The 20,845-nt window shown below is 39.6% G+C and overlaps 1 protein-coding gene across 2 annotated transcripts; it reads right to left on the minus strand.

Moving 5' to 3' along the window:
* Nucleotides 1-11,787: 11,787 nt before the first annotated feature.
* Nucleotides 11,788-20,845, minus strand: LOC309493019 (AMP deaminase 3-like). 2 transcript variants are annotated; one of them, XM_082162082.1, is made up of 5 exons: nt 19,266-20,845; nt 18,657-18,830; nt 16,557-16,667; nt 16,440-16,469; nt 11,788-14,323 (listed from the first exon to the last, which is right to left on the minus strand). In XM_082162082.1, the coding sequence occupies exons 2-5, from the start codon at nt 18,780-18,782 to the stop codon at nt 14,183-14,185; spliced, it is 408 nt and encodes a 135-aa protein (XP_082018208.1). In that variant the 5' UTR covers nt 18,783-18,830; nt 19,266-20,845; the 3' UTR covers nt 11,788-14,182. The 2 variants fall into 2 exon arrangements, with proteins under 2 accessions (XP_082018208.1, XP_082018209.1); XM_082162083.1 differs by having other exon boundaries at nt 11,788-14,317; nt 16,434-16,469.

A 20,845-nucleotide genomic window follows, 5' to 3' on the forward strand; every position in this document is an offset into this window, starting at 1 on the left:
GGAGCAACTGTGTCTAAAGTGCTGGAAAAGAGAGGGTTAAAAGTTTCTGTTGCAATATCAAGTTCTTCTAAGCTATCTGGGATGCTGAGATGATGAAACTGATTAGGAAGATTATTGATAAAGCAATCTTTAGTGGCAGAAGTGATCGATCTAACATATTTATAACACGGAGTCGGCTTTGCAGCTTTGGCTAAATGTAATTTACATGAGACTAGATAATGATCTGAGATGGCATTGCTCTGCTGCAGAATTTCAACGGCATCAACATCTATTCCATGTGATAATATTAGATATAGAGTATGATTACGACAATGAGTAGGTCCTGACACATGTTGTCTAACTCCAATTGAGTTTACAATGTCTTTAAATGGCAATCCCAATGCATCTTTTTCATTATCTATGTGTATATTAAAATCACCAACAATTAGTACTTTATCTGCAGTCAATATTAATTCTGATAGAAAGTCCGCAAATTCTTTGATAAAATCTTTATGGTGCCCTGGTGGCCTGTATACAGTAGCCAGCACAAATCTCAAACGTGATTTATCGTTTACACTATATATTTTTACATTAAGCACCAACACTTCAAAAGAAGTATATTTAAAACTAGATTTCTTAGTGGTTTTGAAAATATTACTATAAATTACAGCAACACCTCCCCCTTTGCGTTTCAGACGAGGTTCATGTTTATAACAGTAATCTTGCGGGGTGGACTCATTTAAAGTAATGTAATCGTTTGGTTTTAGCCAGGTTTCTGTCAAACACAGCACATCTAGGTTATTATCTGAAATCATATCATTAAAGGGATACTCCTGGGTTTTTTCATATTAAACAATGTTATTCCCTTAACTAAGACGAGTTGATACATACCTCTCTCATCTCAGTGCGTGCACTTAATCGCTCTGGTGCGCGGTGACACTTTGATAGCACTTAGCTTAGCCCAGTATATTCAATGGTATCTAACAGCAATGAATTTAGAAGTGACCAAACACATCAACGTTTTCCCTATTTAAAAACAGTTACACGAGTAGTTATACGACCAAGTAGGGTGACACAAAATAAAACGTGGCGCTTTTCTAAGCGGGTTAAAAAGGATAACTATAATGTATGGCGGAATAGCACTTTTGGGAGTACTTCGACTGCCCCAGGTCAGGTCTGCCCCAAAAACTTTTCCAATTGTCTATGAATTCTATATTATTACGCGGACACCAATTAGACAGCCAGCCATTGAGTGAACACAATCTACTAACTATCTCATCACTCCTGCGAACAGGAAGGGGGCCTTAGAATAATGATCTTAGAGAATTTACGATTAGCATTAGCCAGCACTTTTAAATTTGCTTTGATGTCAGGCGCTCTGGCTCCCGGCAAACATGTGACTATGGTGGCTGGTGTCTCTATTTTCACGCTCCGTGTGATCGAATCACCAATTACTAGGGCACAAGCAACAGAATTCTCTGTGGGTGTTTCAGTGAGCGGGGCAAATCGATTTGTTATGGTAATCGGAACGGAAGAGTTTTTTGATCCGCGACTAGAGCGATCCCTCACTGTCACCCATTTGCCTTGCTGCGCAGGCACTAATTCAGCCGGAACCGCATCATGTAAAGAGTTCACTATGCTAGGCGCATCCAAAATAGTATCTAAAGCTCTAGCACTCTTACTATCCTCAATTAAAGTTTGGATGCGTGTCTCTAGTTCTGAAATCTTCTCCGTCAGCCTAACTGTCTCCTTGCATTTATCACATATAAATCCTATATTGCCGACAGAGAAGGCTATGCTAAACATGTGACATGAAGTGCAGGTGACAATAACAGGACAAGACATGACTCACCGTGTTTGTTGACTGATTCTTACTCACCTGGGCTTTTTATGAACTCAAAGGCGCAGGCACGCGAGAGAAAAGATAAATAAATAACTGAGCGCACGGTTGGCGCGTTAACAGGCTAGCGAATTACTAGCGTGTTGTGCTAATAATACCGGAAGCTAGCGATGTCAGGTTAATTTGAGATGTTGGGTAAGCTGTATTTAGTAGTATAAACAACTAGAAATGATAGTAAATGATGGTTCAAAACAGAAAGAAATACGAGGCTAAGACGGAGCTTACAGCACCGAAGCAAACAAACTCACAGCAGGCAGCGAGGTAGACAGGAGCAATCGATCAGTGATGAGCAATCGATCAGTGAAAGCCTGATCTCCTTAGATGGAGATCAGGGGATGTATGGCCCCTCAACGGGTACCCGGGTGTCTCCCGGATAGGGTGCTGAAAACCACCACTGAAGCAAGAGCGCCCTCAACTAAGCGCCTCTACGCTCAGATATGGAGGGTGTTCTCTGGCTGGTGCGCTGCATGGAGCCTGGACCCCTACTCTTGCGAGGTACCAAGTATACTCACCTTTTTACAAGAGCTCATGGACACGGGTCACACCCACTCCACGCTCAAAGTATATGTGGCAGCCATAACAGCATTCCAAGCTCTTGTGGCCGGACAATCACTGGGAAGAAGCGACCTCGTCATCCGCTTCCTTAATAGCACTTTTGGGAGTACTTCGACTCGGCGCAGTAAAAAGTCACGCCTGATCCTCTTCCTCTCCCACTATTGACAGAAGTGAGAGGAAGAGGATCAGGCGTGACTTTTTACTGCGCCGAGTCGAAGTACTCCCAAAAGTGCTATTTAAGGAAGCGGATGACGAGGTCGCTTCTTCCCAGTGATTGTCCGGCCACAAGAGCTTGGAATGCTGTTATGGCTGCCACATATACTTTGAGCGTGGAGTGGGTGTGTCCATGAGCTCTTGTAAAAAGGTGAGTATACTTGGTACCTCGCAAGAGTAGGGGTCCAGGCTCCGTGCAGCGCACCAGCCAGAGAACACCCTCCATATCTGAGCGTAGAGGCGCTTAGTTGAGGGCGCTCTTGCTTCAGTGGTGGTTTTCAGCACCCTATCCGGGAGACACCCGGGTACCTAAGAGCGCCCTCAACTAAGCGCCTCTACGCTCAGATATGGAGGGTGTTCTCTGGCTGGTGCGCTGCACGGAGCCTGGACCCCTACTCTTGCGAGGTACCAAGTATACTCACCTTTTTACAAGAGCTCATGGACGCGGGTCACACCCACTCCACGCTCAAAGTATATGTGGCAGCCATAACAGCATTCCAAGCTCTTGTGGCCGGACAATCACTGGGAAGAAGCGACCTCGTCATCCGCTTCCTTAATAGCACTTTTGGGAGTACTTCGACTCGGCGCAGTAAAAAGTCACGCCTGATCCTCTTCCTCTCCCACTATTGACAGAAGTGAGAGGAAGAGGATCAGGCGTGACTTTTTACTGCGCCGAGTCGAAGTACTCCCAAAAGTGCTATTTAAGGAAGCGGATGACGAGGTCGCTTCTTCCCAGTGATTGTCCGGCCACAAGAGCTTGGAATGCTGTTATGGCTGCCACATATACTTTGAGCGTGGAGTGGGTGTGTCCATGAGCTCTTGTAAAAAGGTGAGTATACTTGGTACCTCGCAAGAGTAGGGGTCCAGGCTCCGTGCAGCGCACCAGCCAGAGAACACCCTCCATATCTGAGCGTAGAGGCGCTTAGTTGAGGGCGCTCTTGCTTCAGTGGTGGTTTTCAGCACCCTATCCGGGAGACACCCGGGTACCTAAGAGCGCCCTCAACTAAGCGCCTCTACGCTCAGATATGGAGGGTGTTCTCTGGCTGGTGCGCTGCACGGAGCCTGGACCCCTACTCTTGCGAGGTACCAAGTATACTCACCTTTTTACAAGAGCTCATGGACGCGGGTCACACCCACTCCACGCTCAAAGTATATGTGGCAGCCATAACAGCATTCCAAGCTCTTGTGGCCGGACAATCACTGGGAAGAAGCGACCTCGTCATCCGCTTCCTTAATAGCACTTTTGGGAGTACTTCGACTCGGCGCAGTAAAAAGTCACGCCTGATCCTCTTCCTCTCCCACTATTGACAGAAGTGAGAGGAAGAGGATCAGGCGTGACTTTTTACTGCGCCGAGTCGAAGTACTCCCAAAAGTGCTATTTAAGGAAGCGGATGACGAGGTCGCTTCTTCCCAGTGATTGTCCGGCCACAAGAGCTTGGAATGCTGTTATGGCTGCCACATATACTTTGAGCGTGGAGTGGGTGTGACCCGCGTCCATGAGCTCTTGTTAAAAGGTGAGTATACTTGGTACCTCGCAAGAGTAGGGGTCCAGGCTCCGTGCAGCGCACCAGCCAGAGAACACCCTCCATATCTGAGCGTAGAGGCGCTTAGTTGAGGGCGCTCTTGCTTCAGTGGTGGTTTTCAGCACCCTATCCGGGAGACACCCGGGTACCCGTTGAGGGGCCATACATCCCCTGATCTCCATCTAAGGAGATCAGGCTTTCACTGATCGGTTGCTCATCACTGATCGATTGCTCCTGTCTACCTCGCTGCCTGCTGTGAGTTTGTTTGCTTCGGTGCTGTAAGCTCCGTCTTAGCCTCGTATTTCTTTCTGTTTTGAACCATCATTTACTATCATTTCTAGTTGTTTATACTACTAAATACAGCTTACCCAACATCTCAAATTAACCTGACATCGCTAGCTTCTGTTATTATTAGCACAACACGCTAGTAATTCGCTAGCCTGTTAACGCGCCACCCGTGCGCTCAGTTATTTATTTATCTTTTCTCTCGCGCGCCTGCGCCTTTGAGTTCATAAAAAGCCCAGGTGAGTAAGAATCAGTCAACAAACACGGTGAGTCATGTCTTGTCCTGTTATTGTCACCTGCACTTCATGTCACATGTTTAGCATAGCCTTCTCTGTCGGCAATATAGGATTTATATGTGATAAATGCAAGGAGACAGTTAGGCTGACGGAGACGATTTCAGAACTAGAGACACGCATCCAAACTTTAATTGAGGATAGTAAGAGTGCTAGAGCTTTAGATACTATTTTGGATGCGCCTAGCATAGTGAACTCTTTACATGATGCGGTTCCGGCTGAATTAGTGCCTGCGCAGCAAGGCAAATGGGTGACAGTGAGGGATCGCTCTAGTCGCGGATCAAAAAACTCTTCCGTTCCGATTACCATAACAAATCGATTTGCCCCGCTCACTGAAACACCCACTGAGAATTCTGTTGCTTGTGCCCTAGTAATTGGTGATTCGATCACACGGAGCGTGAAAATAGAGACACCAGCCACCATAGTCACATGTTTGCCGGGAGCCAGAGCGCCTGACATCAAAGCAAATTTAAAAGTGCTGGCTAATGTTAATCGTAAATTCTCTAAGATCATTATTCTAAGGCCCCCTTCCTGTTCGCAGGAGTGATGAGATAGTTAGTAGATTGTGTTCACTCAATGGCTGGCTGTCTAATTGGTGTCCGCGTAATAATATAGAATTCATAGACAATTGGAAAAGTTTTTGGGGCAGACCTGACCTGGGGCAGTCGAAGTACTCCCAAAAGTGCTATTCCGCCATACATTATAGTTATCCTTTTTAACCCGCTTAGAAAAGCGCCACGTTTTATTTTGTGTCACCCTACTTGGTCGTATAACTACTCGTGTAACTGTTTTTAAATAGGGAAAACGTTGATGTGTTTGGTCACTTCTAAATTCATTGCTGTTAGATACCATTGAATATACTGGGCTAAGCTAAGTGCTATCAAAGTGTCACCGCGCACCAGAGCGATTAAGTGCACGCACTGAGATGAGAGAGGTATGTATCAACTCGTCTTAGTTAAGGGAATAACATAGTTTAATATGAAAAAACGGTGGAGTATCCCTTTAATGATATGATTTCAGATAATAACCTAGATGTGCTGTGTTTGACAGAAACCTGGCTAAAACCAAACGATTACATTACTTTAAATGAGTCCACCCCGCAAGATTACTGTTATAAACATGAACCTCGTCTGAAACGCAAAGGGGGAGGTGTTGCTGTAATTTATAGTAATATTTTCAAAACCACTAAGAAATCTAGTTTTAAATATACTTCCTTTGAAGTGTTGGTGCTTAATGTAAAAATATATAGTGTAAACGATAAATCACGTTTGAGATTTGTGCTGGCTACTGTATACAGGCCACCAGGGCACCATAAAGATTTTATCAAAGAATTTGCGGACTTTCTATCAGAATTAATATTGACTGCAGATAAAGTACTAATTGTTGGTGATTTTAATATACACATAGATAATGAAAAAGATGCATTGGGATTGCCATTTAAAGACATTGTAAACTCAATTGGAGTTAGACAACATGTGTCAGGACCTACTCATTGTCGTAATCATACTCTATATCTAATATTATCACATGGAATAGATGTTGATGCCGTTGAAATTCTGCAGCAGAGCAATGCCATCTCAGATCATTATCTAGTCTCATGTAAATTACATTTAGCCAAAGCTGCAAAGCCGACTCCGTGTTATAAATATGTTAGATCGATCACTTCTGCCACTAAAGATTGCTTTATCAATAATCTTCCTAATCAGTTTCATCATCTCAGCATCCCAGATAGCTTAGAAGAACTTGATATTGCAACAGAAAGTTTTAACTCTCTCTTTTCCAGCACTTTAGACACAGTTGCTCCGTTGCGCTTAAAGAAGATTAAATAAAATAGTCCAACGCCGTGGTACAACGAGCACACTCAGACCCTTAAGAGAGCAGTCAGAAAAATGGAGCACAACTGGAAGAAAACAAAACTAGAGGTATTTCGGATTTCATGGAAGGAGAGCTCGATTACTTATAGAGAGGCTTTAAAAGCTGCTAGATCTGCTTATTTTTCAAACCTATTAGAAGAAAATAAACATAATCCTAGGTATTTATTTGAAACATTGGCTAAACTAACTAAAAAGAAAGCTTCAAGCCCAGAAGTTTCCAAGCAACACAGCAGTAATGACTTTATGAACTTCTTCACTTATAAGATTGATAATATCAGGGACAAAATTATGCAACCATCTACTACAGTATCACATCAGGGAGTGCATTTAAAGGGATAGTTCACTTTGAAATAAAATTTTGGTATGTTTCAGCTTACCTCAAGGGCATCCAAGATGTAGGTGTCTTTTTTTCCGCAGTAGTTTCAATTTTGATATTTTTAGGTCAAACCGTTCTTGTCTGTCAGTCATATAATGCAGGTCTGTGGTCACTGTCTCAAAGAGCATGCACAGAGTCCAAATTAAAACAATTCCCCATTGTCCAAATTAAACAATTCCCCATTGTCCAAATTAAACAATTCCCCCATCGTAAGTACACATTGATGACCTAAGACACGAAACGAGCGGTTTGTGTGAGAAAACGAACAGTATTTATATCGTTTTTACCTCTTGAATACAGCCACGTCCAAGTGATCTGAGGGCGCGCTGTGTGACGTTTGCGCAGACTGGTGCATAGATATATACACTAGATGTCGCCTTGGCTACTGCAGTTCATTGGAAAGAAACCGTAGCCAAGGCGACATCTAGTGTATATATCTATGCACCAGTCTGCGCACACGTCACACAGCGCGCCCTCAGATCACTTGGACGTGGCTGTGTTCAAGAGGTAAAAACGATATAAATACTGTTCGTTTTCTCACACAAACCGCTCGTTTCGTGTCTTAGGTCATCAATGTGTACTTACGATGGGGAATTGTTTAATTTGGACAATGGGGAATTGTTTTAATTTGGACTCTGTGCATGCTCTTTGAGACAGTGACCACAGACCTGCATTATATGACTGACAGACAAGAACGGTTTGACCTAAAAATATCAAAATTGAAAATACTGTGGAAAAAAAGACACCTACATCTTGGATGCCCTTGAGGTAAGCTAAAACATACCAACATTTTATTTCAAAGTGAACTATCCCTTTAAGTCTCCCTGAGGAAAAAATTGATTCATTTATTGCTATAGGAGAGGAAGAATTTAGCAAACTCGTTAATTCATCTAAATCGACAACATGTATGTTAGACCCTATACCGACTAAGCTACTGAAAGAGATGCTCCCAGAGGTCATAGATCCTCTTCTTAATATCATTAATTTGTCTTTGTCTCTAGGATACGTACCAAAAACCTTTAAGCTGGCTATGATTAAACCACTTGTTAAAAAAACGCAACTTGATCCTACAGAACTAGTCAATTACAGGCCGATCTCGAATCTGCCTTTTCTGTCAAAGATATTAGAAAAAACAGTATCCTCACAATTGTGTTCCTTTCTTGAAAGAAATGATATCTGTAAGGATTTTCAGTCCGGATTTAGACCGTACCATAGTACCGAGACAGCTCTCGTTAGAGTCACAAATGATTTGCTCTTATCATCCGATCGTGGTTGTATCTCTCTATTAGTGTTACTTGATCTTAGTGCTGCATTTGACACTATTGACCACAACATTCTTTTATATAGACTCAAACATTATGTTGGCATTAGTGGAATTGCACTAGCATGGTTTAAATCATACTTATCTGACCGTTATCAGTTTGTAGCAGTAAATGAAGAGATGTCTTATCGATCACAAGTTCAGTATGGCGTACCACAAGGCTCAGTACTAGGACCGTTGCTTTTCACTCTGTACATGCTACCATTAGGAGATATCATTAGGAAACATGGAATTAGCTTCCACTGTTATGCTGACGATACTCAGCTGTATATTTCTTCAAAACCTAACGAAACTTACCAATTCACAAAATTAACGGAATGCATAGCTAATATAAAAAATTGGATGACTAGTAATTTCCTACTTCTAAATTCTGAAAAAAATGAGATTCTAATTATTGGACCAAAAACTCCCACACGTAATAATCTAGAATACTGTCTAACACTTGATGGCTGCTCTGTTAAGTCTTCGTCGTCGGTTAGGAACCTGGGTGTGCTCTTTGATACCAATCTTTCATTTGAAAGTCACGTGTCTAGTATCTGTAAAACCGCATTTTTCCATCTTAAAAATATATCTAAATTACGCCATATGCTCTCATTGACAAATGCGGAACAATTAGTTCATGCGTTCATGACCTCAAGGCTGGATTATTGTAATGCTCTAGTCTAGTGGGTGGTTGCCCTGCACGCTTAATAAACAAACTACAGCTAGTCCAAAACGCAGCAGCTCGAGTTATTACCAGAACCAGGAAGTATGACCATATTAGCCCGGTTCTGTCAACACTGCACTGGCTGCCTATTAAAAATCGCATCAATTTTAAAATATTGCTGATTACTTACAAAGCACTAAATGGTTTAGCTCCACAGTACTTGAGCGAGCTCTTAACGCATTATAGTCCTTCACATCTATTGCGATCTCAAAATTCCGGCCAGTTGATAATACCTAGAATATCAAAATCGACTGCTGGCGGTAGATCCTTTTCCTATTCAGCACCAAAACTTTGGAACAGTCTTCCTAACATTGTCTGGGAAGCAGACACACTCTGTCACTTCAAAGCTAGACTAAAAACACATCTCTTTGACCTAGCATACACATAACACATTATAGACTTTTATAATTCAATGTTAGGCTGCATAGATTAGGTCAGCCAGATCCGTGAACACTTCCCATAAATCCTGATGTACTCGTTACATCATAAGAAGAATGGCGTCTACGCTAATATTAGTCTCTCTCTGTTTATCCCGAGGTTTACCGCAGTCCGCCGGATCCAGGCTGTATCCAGATCTGATGAAGGACCGGCGCTTGGACGCGTCGACAGCGCAGTCCTAAAATGTCAACTAGGCTCTTCCCTGTGAAGGCCTCCCTCCCCTCCCTTTACCGATCTACAGATAAAGCGTTGTCGGGATAATTCGGGTTTGCGTGGCTACGTGGAAGCGATAAAATTCTGTATTATTAATTTTAAGGCCAGACAAGTAGTATGTTGAGGGTTGATTTGTAGGGAAGGACTACACGCCAGCGCACATACAGTATATTCAAACGCACATCCCTATAGACTTAACTCGTAATACGCTTGTGCACGCCATCAGCATTCTCGCTGGTTCGCGTTTTGGAAGTTAGCGCAGAAAGAACTTAAGAATTTTCTGTTAAAACGGTGTCATGTTAGCGGCCCCTAAGTTAATAACTAATGATCGTTGCGACGGAAGTGAATCAATCAAACTGACTTTAGCTGGACAATAACTTTATTCTAGAGCTGCTATAAAGACAAAACACTTTACTTTAATTTCCTATTATCAATGTAAAGCTGCTTTGGAACAATCTACATTGTTAAAAGCGCTAAATAAATGAAGATGACTTGACTTGACTTTGTACACATTTGTTACTTAGGCCTACTTTGCTAAAAATATATATAATATTTCTGATCATGGCATAGCTTTGTCCCCACCCAGGTAGGATAATAAAGTAATGATTTAAAAAACACAAATGCTTGATAAGGGGCCTGGCCCGAGGATAGTGGCGGTAAATATCTGCCCGACCCGCGTTAGTCTCTGTGTGTCCCAGGTCCCTCCAGGATCAAGCAAACGCCGGATGCAGATCCTGCTGAACCTGAGTTGGTGTGTCTGCCAGGCCAGGTCTGTGAAGATCTGGAGTGTCTGTGTGTCCCAGGTCCCTCCAGGATCAAGAGTTGCCGCCGGTGCCAGATCTCTCCAGTTTTGATGACAGTGAGTCATTATTACTTTGGTTCATGTTATCATGCCATCTGTTATTTTCTATGTTCTATTCTTTTTGTTATTACTTAGTTATAAATCTGATTTGACATTAACTGCTTAAAAATCTGAAAATTATATTTGTTGTACTATTTTCATCTTTAATTCTATCGATTAGTAGGTGCTGCTCTAATAGTCATTCACAGAGATGTTTCTAATAATTTGCTATTCATTTTTCTTTATTTTAGAGAAAGCTAAAAAAAAGGAAGAATATAAATGGAAATAAATAAATACAGATATTAAATATAAGATAATAACTGTGTGACTTCTATGTAACAGCATATCAAGACTGTGCTTGTAATCTCTCTAGTGTTCTTGGAAATTGGCTCAGCAGGAACATGAACTTAAATACAAAACCTGCTAATTATTCATACGTGTCAATTTCAGCCTGTTTACTGCTTTTATTTGTAATCTTCACACTGGTTGGTTCCTCACCTGATCTGCACAGGTGTGTTTAGTCACAAGCAGTTCAGTATCATGCTGTTGTGTGTTTTTCAGGATCCTTTGACTCTTTACTGGCATCAGGATCCCATGGCATTGTCCATGAAGGAATTCGAAAAACAGATGCAAAACAAGTATGTTGCTCTTTCTGGATACACCAAACCTAACACCTAAGAAATAAGAATTTGTCCATTTTGATTTCATGGTGACTTTAAACCCCAAAGCTGTCTTGTATTTATTTTAGTTATCTCTTTTCTGATTTGCAGCTGTTCCAGCGGCCTTACTGATCACGGTCACCTTTGCAGTCATGCTTGCTGTATTTATAGCACTTTGCAACAAAGCAACAAATTGACAATGGACATTTAATTAAAATGGATTGTTCTAAAAGTTATTCAAAGTGTTACTTTGCTTGAGATATGTTAATACACAAAAGTTTGAAATAATTATGATTATTTTAATGTCTTTGATGTTTTTACTGTATTTTTTATTAAATAAAGCCATGATGAGAATTATAGACTTCTTTCAATGTTGTGGAATATTATTACAATTTGAAATATATGTTTTCACTTGTAATGTGTGTGTGTGTGTGTGTGTGTGTGTGTGTGTGTGTGTGTGTGTGTGTGTGTGTGTGTGTGTGTGTGTGTGTGTGTGTGTGTGTGTGTGTGTGTGTGTGTGTGTGTGAGATTTTTATATTTTTTTTTTTATTTTTTTTTATGGAAAAGACATTACAAAGAAAGTAAAACATAAATGAAAAGCACACACAAAATACAGGAGAAATTATTTACTAAATAATTTGTAGCCATTTATAAAATTTAAACATAAAAAGGAAGAAAAAATATATATATATGGATATTGATCTTAGTAAGTTATTTCAAGGAATAACCGAGACAGCAACAAAGTGTCAACCCAGACTCGGCCCACATCTGGTACGCGTCGAATCCACATGTATCAGATGTGGCCCGGATCTGGGCCGACACTATGTTGCTGTCTGGGAAATATGCTGGCCTCAGAAAACACACTACAGGCACTGCATCAAATAAAACTAAACAATGTTTCACACATTACAGATATTCAAACTTTGAATATTTTAAGTTAATTCAAACAATGCATTTTGTTTCCCTTTTTAACATTATAACATTATTTGCTGCATTAATTAAAAAGGACAACCATGTGCAAAGTTTTTATTTTATTTATTTTTCACTTAATGGTACACTATGTAACTTTTGGCCCTCTACCGGTTAAAAACAAAACTGCAGGCATTTTGCAGAAGAACATTGTTTTGGTTGTGCTTCGACTCTACGTGACTGTGCAGATAAATGACCTTTTACAATAGATAATGCTTTACAATGAACTCTGAAAGCTACACTTTATCTGTTCAATAAAATAACGTACCTGTTGAGTAATAAATTCACTATCTCCACGTCACTTTTATGACATTTCAAATCCCTCAACCCTATCTCAAAAAAAAAGAAAAAAAAAAAAGAATACAATATTGATTCTTGTTTTATTGAGCGATAGAGCTCTGTCGCGTTCTATTTTTGTCAGCTGACTCTCCTCTTTTTGGGTTTATTTTAAAATGGGGGATTCCCGGGAGTTTGGAGATTTAGCTGCTTTCTCGGTCGTTGTGAAACTAACCTCTGTCACTCCCACATCAGACACGTGCCAAAATAGCCGGAGCAACTTCTCTCTATTAATGGATATGACGAGGCAAGCACGGGCAAGTGACGTATGTGCGCAATTTTCGGCGATAAACATTCTGCCTGGTCTAACATATAAACACTTACAATAGGCTTTCAGTGGCGTGTAACACAGTCACTCCTACTAGCCACTTTGGCGTGTTGAATTTTATATATATTATATACATTTTTCAATTGTAGTTTTTTAAAAAGGCATCTGAAATAATAAACTAAGTGCAATGTAGTGTTTTCAAAATAGTGATTTTTCAATGCATATCGATACTGAAATATCTGAAACACTTCCAATACTCATTTTCCACAGAAAAGATGCACAATACCAGCTGTGCTTTCTCACTCTCTCATCTCTCTGACAGCGAGTTACACACAAACCCGCCTCCTCTCACTCACTCGTTTCATTTGCTCCGGATGAATATAGTTGGTGCTACAGGGCATGAAATTATTTAAAGTATTGCACATCATTTTACTCATTCCCGCAGATTTTCTGCTCACACCGAAAGTGCGCACACATAAAGCAGCCTCTCAGTACTAAATCAAGTTCTTTTTCGCTGCTTATTGCGCTTGTACAGTCAAATACACAAAATAATGTCAAAATGCCAATCTTGGCGTGTATTCACGTAAACATAGTTATGTTTTAAGTGAATGTAAACAGTTGAGAAAGAAAATGCATGTGCAACAGTATAATGGATCCGTGTGTCAGGTCTTAAAGTGATAGCAGCCTAATATTCCTATAATATTAAAAATATCAATATGGCAGTTTTCTCCCCATGGTATCGATGTAAAAATTGTGGACAGTGAAAGCATTCGCCACAGTGGCTGCTGAGCAAAAAAGTTCATTTCAAGCCCTGGAGTCAAGGTAGGACAAAAACATCGATTGATGATGTATTGACTCTATTTAAATTTAGTTGATTCTTAAAAAAAAAAAAAAAAAAAAAAAAAAGCTACATAGTGGACCTTTAGTTACATTTTTTTATTACTGAAAGGACAGTGGAGAATTTCTGGGGAATGAATTGGAGTTAGGCATGAGATGGGAAAGATGTGCAAGTGGTGCGAGAGTTTCGGTAGGATAATGTTTGGTTCAGCAGAGCAGGGGTGGAATGTTCCAGACAATTTGGATTGCCACAGAAGCATCTCAGTGTCTGCCTGACAACTAGGCTATTTCCAATTGCACATGTATACATGTATAGAGGACATAGTTCACAAATCTCCACAGGGGGAGACACTGCCCATGTAATGTAATGTCAAGAATGCCAAACCCCCTTTGAAACGCCCATTCAAAGCATTGCATAGGCAGACGGCGGTGTTTACAAGAAGGCTGGGTATTAGAAATATGAGAAGCAGAGCAAGACTAAATAATACACATTACAATTTTGATTCTTGTGCATCCATTCCTACAGTATATAAAAATAGCAACCATGCATGTACAGTATATGGGCACAGAGGGCTTAGCAGAGACGTACTGGACAGCTACTGTGACCCGACGACCTCTGACTTTACTGCGTCTACAAGGAAGCTGAGTTCATTACACATGGTCTCGTGTCTGTAGGCCATGCGGATCTGGGCTACATTTGTCCGCCGAATGTCATTCCCCTCTGGCCCATCCTTTAGGTAATTTATGGGGTGAGATTTCGGTCACAATTCTGCGCGCGCAAGATCACATTTTGAGCGTGCAAAAGGCCATTTCGCACGCGCGTGAACTGAGTTTTGCGGAGAAATGTTCGTCTCGCAGATAAGAAAACATTGCGAGCGAACGAAAATCAATTTTGCATTTAAAATAAGTATTTGGATGTGCGCGGACGTTCTCTTTCGCGTGTGCAAAGTTTCACTTTCTTGCTCCTTTCATACCAGCCGTGAGCGCTCTGCGCAGACGGCTCGCTTGCTCAACACAACCCAGCGTTAACAATATGCCATAATTCCAGCCAATCAGAGACGAGACTGCTAAATTCTGATTGGCTGGCTTGAAAACCAATCACAAGACTCCCTGCATCACCGACTGCGGAAGAGAACTAGTGCAGTTGAGTAAAGTTGGCAGTAAATTCACAGATTCGAACTTCCCGGGTCAATAACTCGTGAGCTAAACGTTGTTACTGCACAAATAACACCTCTTTTTAATCGTAGTAATGTAGACAAGCAGCTACAACCTAATTTTCCTCCAAACGAGCTTTCCCTCGCAGTGGACAAAATACATTGATCTCTATGCGCAGGCGGCAGCGAGACAGATCCGAAGGGACCGTCTGAAAAGTGCAAAACCCGAAAAGCGTTACTACGAAAACAGTCAATAACTTCACTGTCACACACTATAGTGTCATCAAATTCAGTTCACACATCACTGCTGTCCTGATGGTTATACTACAACACTTATTTTGTATAAATATCGTTTTGCATATTTTTTATGATTATTATTTACTGTAATTTCACTGTAATTCACTGTATTGTTGGCAAATTCAGTTCACACATCACTGCTGTCCTGATGGTGGTTATACTACAAGACTTATTTTGGGAAAAATACAGATTTTAAATTGTATATACTATTGTAAATGTAGAAGTTTTATGATTTTTATGAAAAATATTCAATAACTTCACTGTAATTTACTGTATTGTTGCCAAATTCAGTTCACACATCACTGCTGTCCTGAAGGTTATACAACAACACTTATTTTGGTAAAATATATATTTTAAATTGTATATACTATTGTAAATATATAATTTTTATGATTTTTATGATAAATATTCAATAACTTTACTGTAATTCACTGTATTGTTGCCAAATTCAGTTCACACATCACTGATGTCCTGATGGTTATACTACAACACTTATTTTGAAAAAAAATTAAAAAAATTAAGTTGTATATACAATTGTAAATTTATGATTTTTTTTAATGATTTTTATGAAAATATTCAATAACTTCACTGTAATTCACTGTATTGTTGCCTAATTTAGTTCACACATCACTGCTGTCCTGAAGGTTATACTACAACACTTATTTTGGGGAAAATATATTTTAAATTTTATACAGTTGTATGTTATGATTTTTATGAAAACTATTCAATAACTTTACTGTAATTCACTATATTGTTGCCAAATTCAGTTCACACATCACTGCTGTCCTGAAGGTTATACTACAACACTTATTTGGGGGAAAATATATTTTAAGTTGTATATACAATTGTAAATGTATAATTTTTATGATTTTTATGAAACATATTTAATAACTTCACTGTAATTCACTGTATTGTTGCCAAATTTAGTTCACCCATCACTGCTGTCCTGATGGTTATTCAACAATCGAATCTGTGAATTTACTGCCAACTTTACTCAACTGCACTAGTTCTCTTCTGCAGTCGGTGATGCACGGAGTCTTGTGATTGGTTTTCAAGCCAGCCAATTAGAATTTAGCAGTCTCGTCTCTGATTGGCTGGAATTATGGCATATTGTAACGCTGGGTTGTGTTGAGCAAGCGAGCCGTCTGTGCTTAGAGAGCGCTCACGGCTGGTATGAAAGGAGCAAGAAAGTGAAACTTTGCACACGCGAAAGAGAATGTCCGCGCACATCCAAATACTTATTTTAAATGCAAAATTGATTTTCGTTCGCTCGCAATATTTTCTTATCTGCGAGACGAACATTTCTCCGCAAAACTCAGTTCACGCGCGTGCGAAATGCCCTTTTGCACGCTCAAAATGTGATCTTGCGCGCGCAGAATTGTGACCGAAATCTCACCCCATAGTAATTGACCCCAAGGAAGTACTTTTTCTCCTGAGGAAAGAGGAAAATGGCAAAGGGCTTCAGTGTTGTGCTGAACAAATATTTATATAAATGTTATGAATTGAGGATGTGCACTACCTCATGGGAAAGGCCACTCTGCAGGACACTGTTCCTGGCGATCTCACACACGTCACATGTGCTCAACTTCCACAGCTGGGCTGCAATAGCATACTCCTCCATTAAAGCCTCCTGCAGTACACATCATAAAACAATTACAAAGTTACTGTATATACACAAATTACTGTATATTTAAAAAGTATGTAATTCAAGCACAATTTCTCAAAGACGCAGACTTGTGTAGGCTGGAACTTCAAAATGGCAATTAATGCAAATAAAATGAAATAAAAACGCATTAAGTATATATGATTTACCTAAAAACTTTTTATAAATATATAATTTTTCTTTACAAATTAAACTTAGAAATGGATTTTATTAAATTTTATTTACATTAAATGCATTAATTAATTAATTAACATTTTGAAGTTCAAAAAGTTCAAGCCACTTTGAGAAATTGTGCTGGGATTACGTGCTTTTTAAATATACAGTAATGAAATCAAAATGAGTAATTCTTGTTTTTTGGGAATATTGCAGTATTTAATATAAATAATCTATCAGTGCACATTATTAATATTATTATTATTTAAACAAAGCAACTTCTCCTCCCTCACAGCGACATCTCTTCTCTGATAACGTGTTTAACTGACGTGAGGGCGGGGCAACCTGTCACTCACATGAGATCACAACAACAGCAAACCACAACGATCCAATCAATTCTCAATGGACAAAATCAAGTCTTGCACTAAATAATTTTTTTTTTTTTTTTTGAGAAGTGTTTCACTCTGATATACGTCACAATATGGAAGAAACTTCCATTTCATGCCGACGTTAATTGCGAGGATTTTTTTCAGTGATCTTTCTGCAAGTTACATCGCTACGAAAGTATGTGGTGACAAGTGTGTTGTGAGTGAGTCTTTGAATGATTCACTCAAGCGATTCATTCAAAAACACTGATTCAGTCACGAATAAAACAAAACGCGACTGCTGTGTGTTGCACGCAGATGTGCTACATTTAAATCTGTTGTGGATTTGTTTGGAATTGTTTTCACTGGAGGAGCAAAAATAGATGGCAAGTTTGCATCTAAAATTCAAGTTACTCCAAAAAAAAATGTGTTTATTGAGCTATCTTGGTGGCTCTTGGTCTCAACAACAGGACAGCATTTATTTCATAGGCTACTTCAGCCTCATGCCTACGGACCATCCGTGACTTCCTTTCCTTGCTTATTTTTGATTAGAGTATTTATTACTGAGTAGTTTCAACTAGCTACAAATTCTATTTTTTTAAATTCCATTCACAGTCCTGTTGGAACATTTATTGTTATATTATTTTTAACATTCTGCCCTCTAATTCATACTTTTTTTTTTTTTTTTTACTAACTAAAAAGCCTTTTAATATTTCATCTTACTAGTTACTAGGATATCTTATTATCAAATAGGGAGTGATATTTATATAAGTGGTCTGCTATACTGTTAAAATACCTCATTTAATTTCATTTTAAGCTATCAGAATTTCATCTTTCTTTTTGGCCATATAGGGCAGGCTAATTATCAGAAACTGAACCAAATTGCAAATTTTTCTCAGTTTTGTCACAGTTTTTTCCTCAAGTATGAGCTTCATATTCTCATTATATCATACTATAGGAGCCATAAAAGCCTGATGTATCAAATATGATAGTTTTTTTTTATTTTTAAAAAGGTTCAATAAACTGTTCAGTTTCAAAAAGTGTATTTTTTTTATTATTATTTCATATGTCAGGCTTAACCTGGTTTATAAAAACCATTATTGAATATATTTATTGAAAGTTTAGAGCATTATTTAAAATTTTAGGTTGTTACTTCAGGTAAATGTAAGAAATTGGGGTCCAGCTAAATAATGTTCCTAAACGAGGTTTTCACAGCGATGCCATAGCATAGAAGAACCATTTCTGGTTCCCCTAAGAACCTTCCAGTGAACCGTTCTTAAAAGAACCACTTTTGTGAATCTAAAAATCTAAAGATAACTATAAAATAAACAATTGTGCAATGGAAAGGTTCCATTGATATTTAAGGTTTTTCATGTAACCTGCAATGGCAATAAAGAACCTTTATATTAAAGAGTGTGTAAGATGGTTGTAGTTTGACCTTGGTGTAGTGGAACTGCAAGGGGTCGTCAGTGGAGAGGGACACACACAGGCCTTTGTGTAGGAACTCTCGCAGTGGGTTCTTGGAGTATTCCAGGAACAGACTGTTGTTACTCAGAGGGGACATGGCAATGGGCACTTGGGCAAGATAGTACAGGTACTGCAGCACAGGACTCTGGAAAAATACACACACACACACACACACACACACACACACACACACACACACACACGTGTGTTACGTGAGAAGATCAAATGCTCTGATCAGGCTCTTATATCCGCCTGCTTTCATTTGCATGTTTTTGTACAGCAGCAGAGGCTCCATTGATTCTGGGCTCATCACTAACACAAGTACATAGTCAAATCAAGTGGTAACACGTCACATCTGCATTTGCTTAATTAATAGACTCGGGCCAAGGATCTGAACTCTTTGCTGCCACCATAAATTAAAGTACAAGATATTTGCTCTCACAATTAATAGTCATCATTCATGTTGTCAGAATGATATTGCATTAGACTTTGAACTAAATTTCAAAAGCGCACCGCATCATTTCCCTCATTTTAAAGAGCTGTTGAGCACTTTAGTTTGGACTAATCTTCTACTTCTAACCTTTTTCAGGTTTAAGCCATGGGAGATGTTGTCCGCGGTGAGGAAAGCTGAAACCAGGTGGGTGATAGAACCAGCTTCTCCACAGTGTGGACGGAACTGAAAGGTACTAAGACCACGTTCCCTGTGAAAACACACACATATGCAAGTTGAAAAATTTGGGGGGGAAATTTTATGGAAGATTATAGGCCCCCACTTGTTGCAAATATAATGCCAAAATAAGAAATTATAGAGCAAATTATATGAGAAATAAAGTTGCAATTACAAGAATACATACAATACACACTCACCGGCCACTTTCTTGGGTACACCTGTTCAACTGCTCGTTAACGCAAATGTCTAATAGGCAAATCACATGGCAGCAGCTCAATGCATTTAGGATGTAGACATGCACTGGGTTCTGAAATCACGTTCTGTCTGAGTAGTTACTATATTTAAATTTGAATTTACTTTCCGACTGCTAAAACGTACATTCTATAATCTATATAGTCTGATTAAGGCTAGAATGAATACAATTCGGTGGTACTACATCTACCATGTTGTTACCATCACGTGAACTACCAGCATCAGCTGCGTCACTTCACTACCATTCATAAATCCTCTCCCGTGGCCTCATGGGACAGCAAAGTGTCCATCGAATGTGCACTTCAGAATCTCGGCGAAAGCCGTAGGCCATTCAGGGACTTTCCGCCTACTAATTTTTGAATACTATGTATTCGGACATACTTCTCTTTTTAAGCATACTTTATAGAGAAGTATTCGATTTTGGACGCAGCACAGGTCAAGACGATCTGCTGACATTCAAACTGAACATAAGAATGGGGAAATGTGATTTCAGTGACTTTGAATGTTTCATGGTTGTTGCCACCAGACGGGCTGGTCTGAGTATTTCAGAAACTGCTGATCGACTGGGTGTGTATTTTGCTAGAGACAAAATGCGCTATGACTATAGCATACAACATAACAGCTGCTGTACAGTATTCAGAGGGCACTTCTCAGTCCGACTGATTTCGCTGATTTTTATGGCCGAAAATGATCACATTTTCTGCTGCTTTTCTAAAAAAAAAAAAAGTGCCGATTTTATTACACTTAAAACCCACCAATAATCATGATGTACTTATGTAATTAGTGTTAGTGACAGTAAGATTACAGCTAATATTGTTGTGCATAACTACTGAATGTGTGGTTCTGGTCCCCCATGCACAGGTCACTGGTGAAATACTCATAATTCTGCTTTGCCAAAGATACAGAATTGTGTTAGACACAATAGCTTGCACAGTGTCACTGAATTAGCATTGCATGTAATTAGTCAGTGACACTAATTATATACTGTATATCTTTACCATATTATATCATTGTCTATTGTCCCTCTCCATCACTGAAATAGGCCTGCCCCATATCAGAACTTTTCATTCCTATTAAACACTTGTATGTAAATCTGACGGTGTTGAAATCCCGGTGCTCCGTATGGTAAGTGCATCCCTGCTCACTTTATAATGGAATTCACTGCAATACAAGGGCAGGACACTTCAACACCTACCTACCTCCTACAGTTATTTCAAGATCTATCCACTTCCTTTGAT

The sequence above is a fragment of the Leuciscus leuciscus genome (assembly GCF_965113295.1).
Source record: "Leuciscus leuciscus genome assembly, chromosome: 2".
Classification (NCBI taxonomy): Eukaryota; Metazoa; Chordata; class Actinopteri; order Cypriniformes; family Leuciscidae; genus Leuciscus; species Leuciscus leuciscus.

What these genes read in the sequence shown, in the direction of transcription:
- LOC309493019 (XM_082162082.1), bottom strand. Translation starts at nt 18,782, where the DNA reads ATGTCCCCTCTGAGTAACAACAGTCTGTTCCTGGAATACTCCAAGAAC. An exon ending in AGAGTGGCCTTTCCCATGAG is followed by an intron (nt 16,470 to 16,556) that starts GTAGTGCACATC and finishes CTCTTTCCTCAG; the next exon opens with GAGAAAAAGTACTTCCTTGG. An exon ending in ACTTCCTTGGGGTCAATTAC is followed by an intron (nt 14,324 to 16,439) that starts TATGGGGTGAGA and finishes CCCATAAATTAC; the next exon opens with CTAAAGGATGGGCCAGAGGG.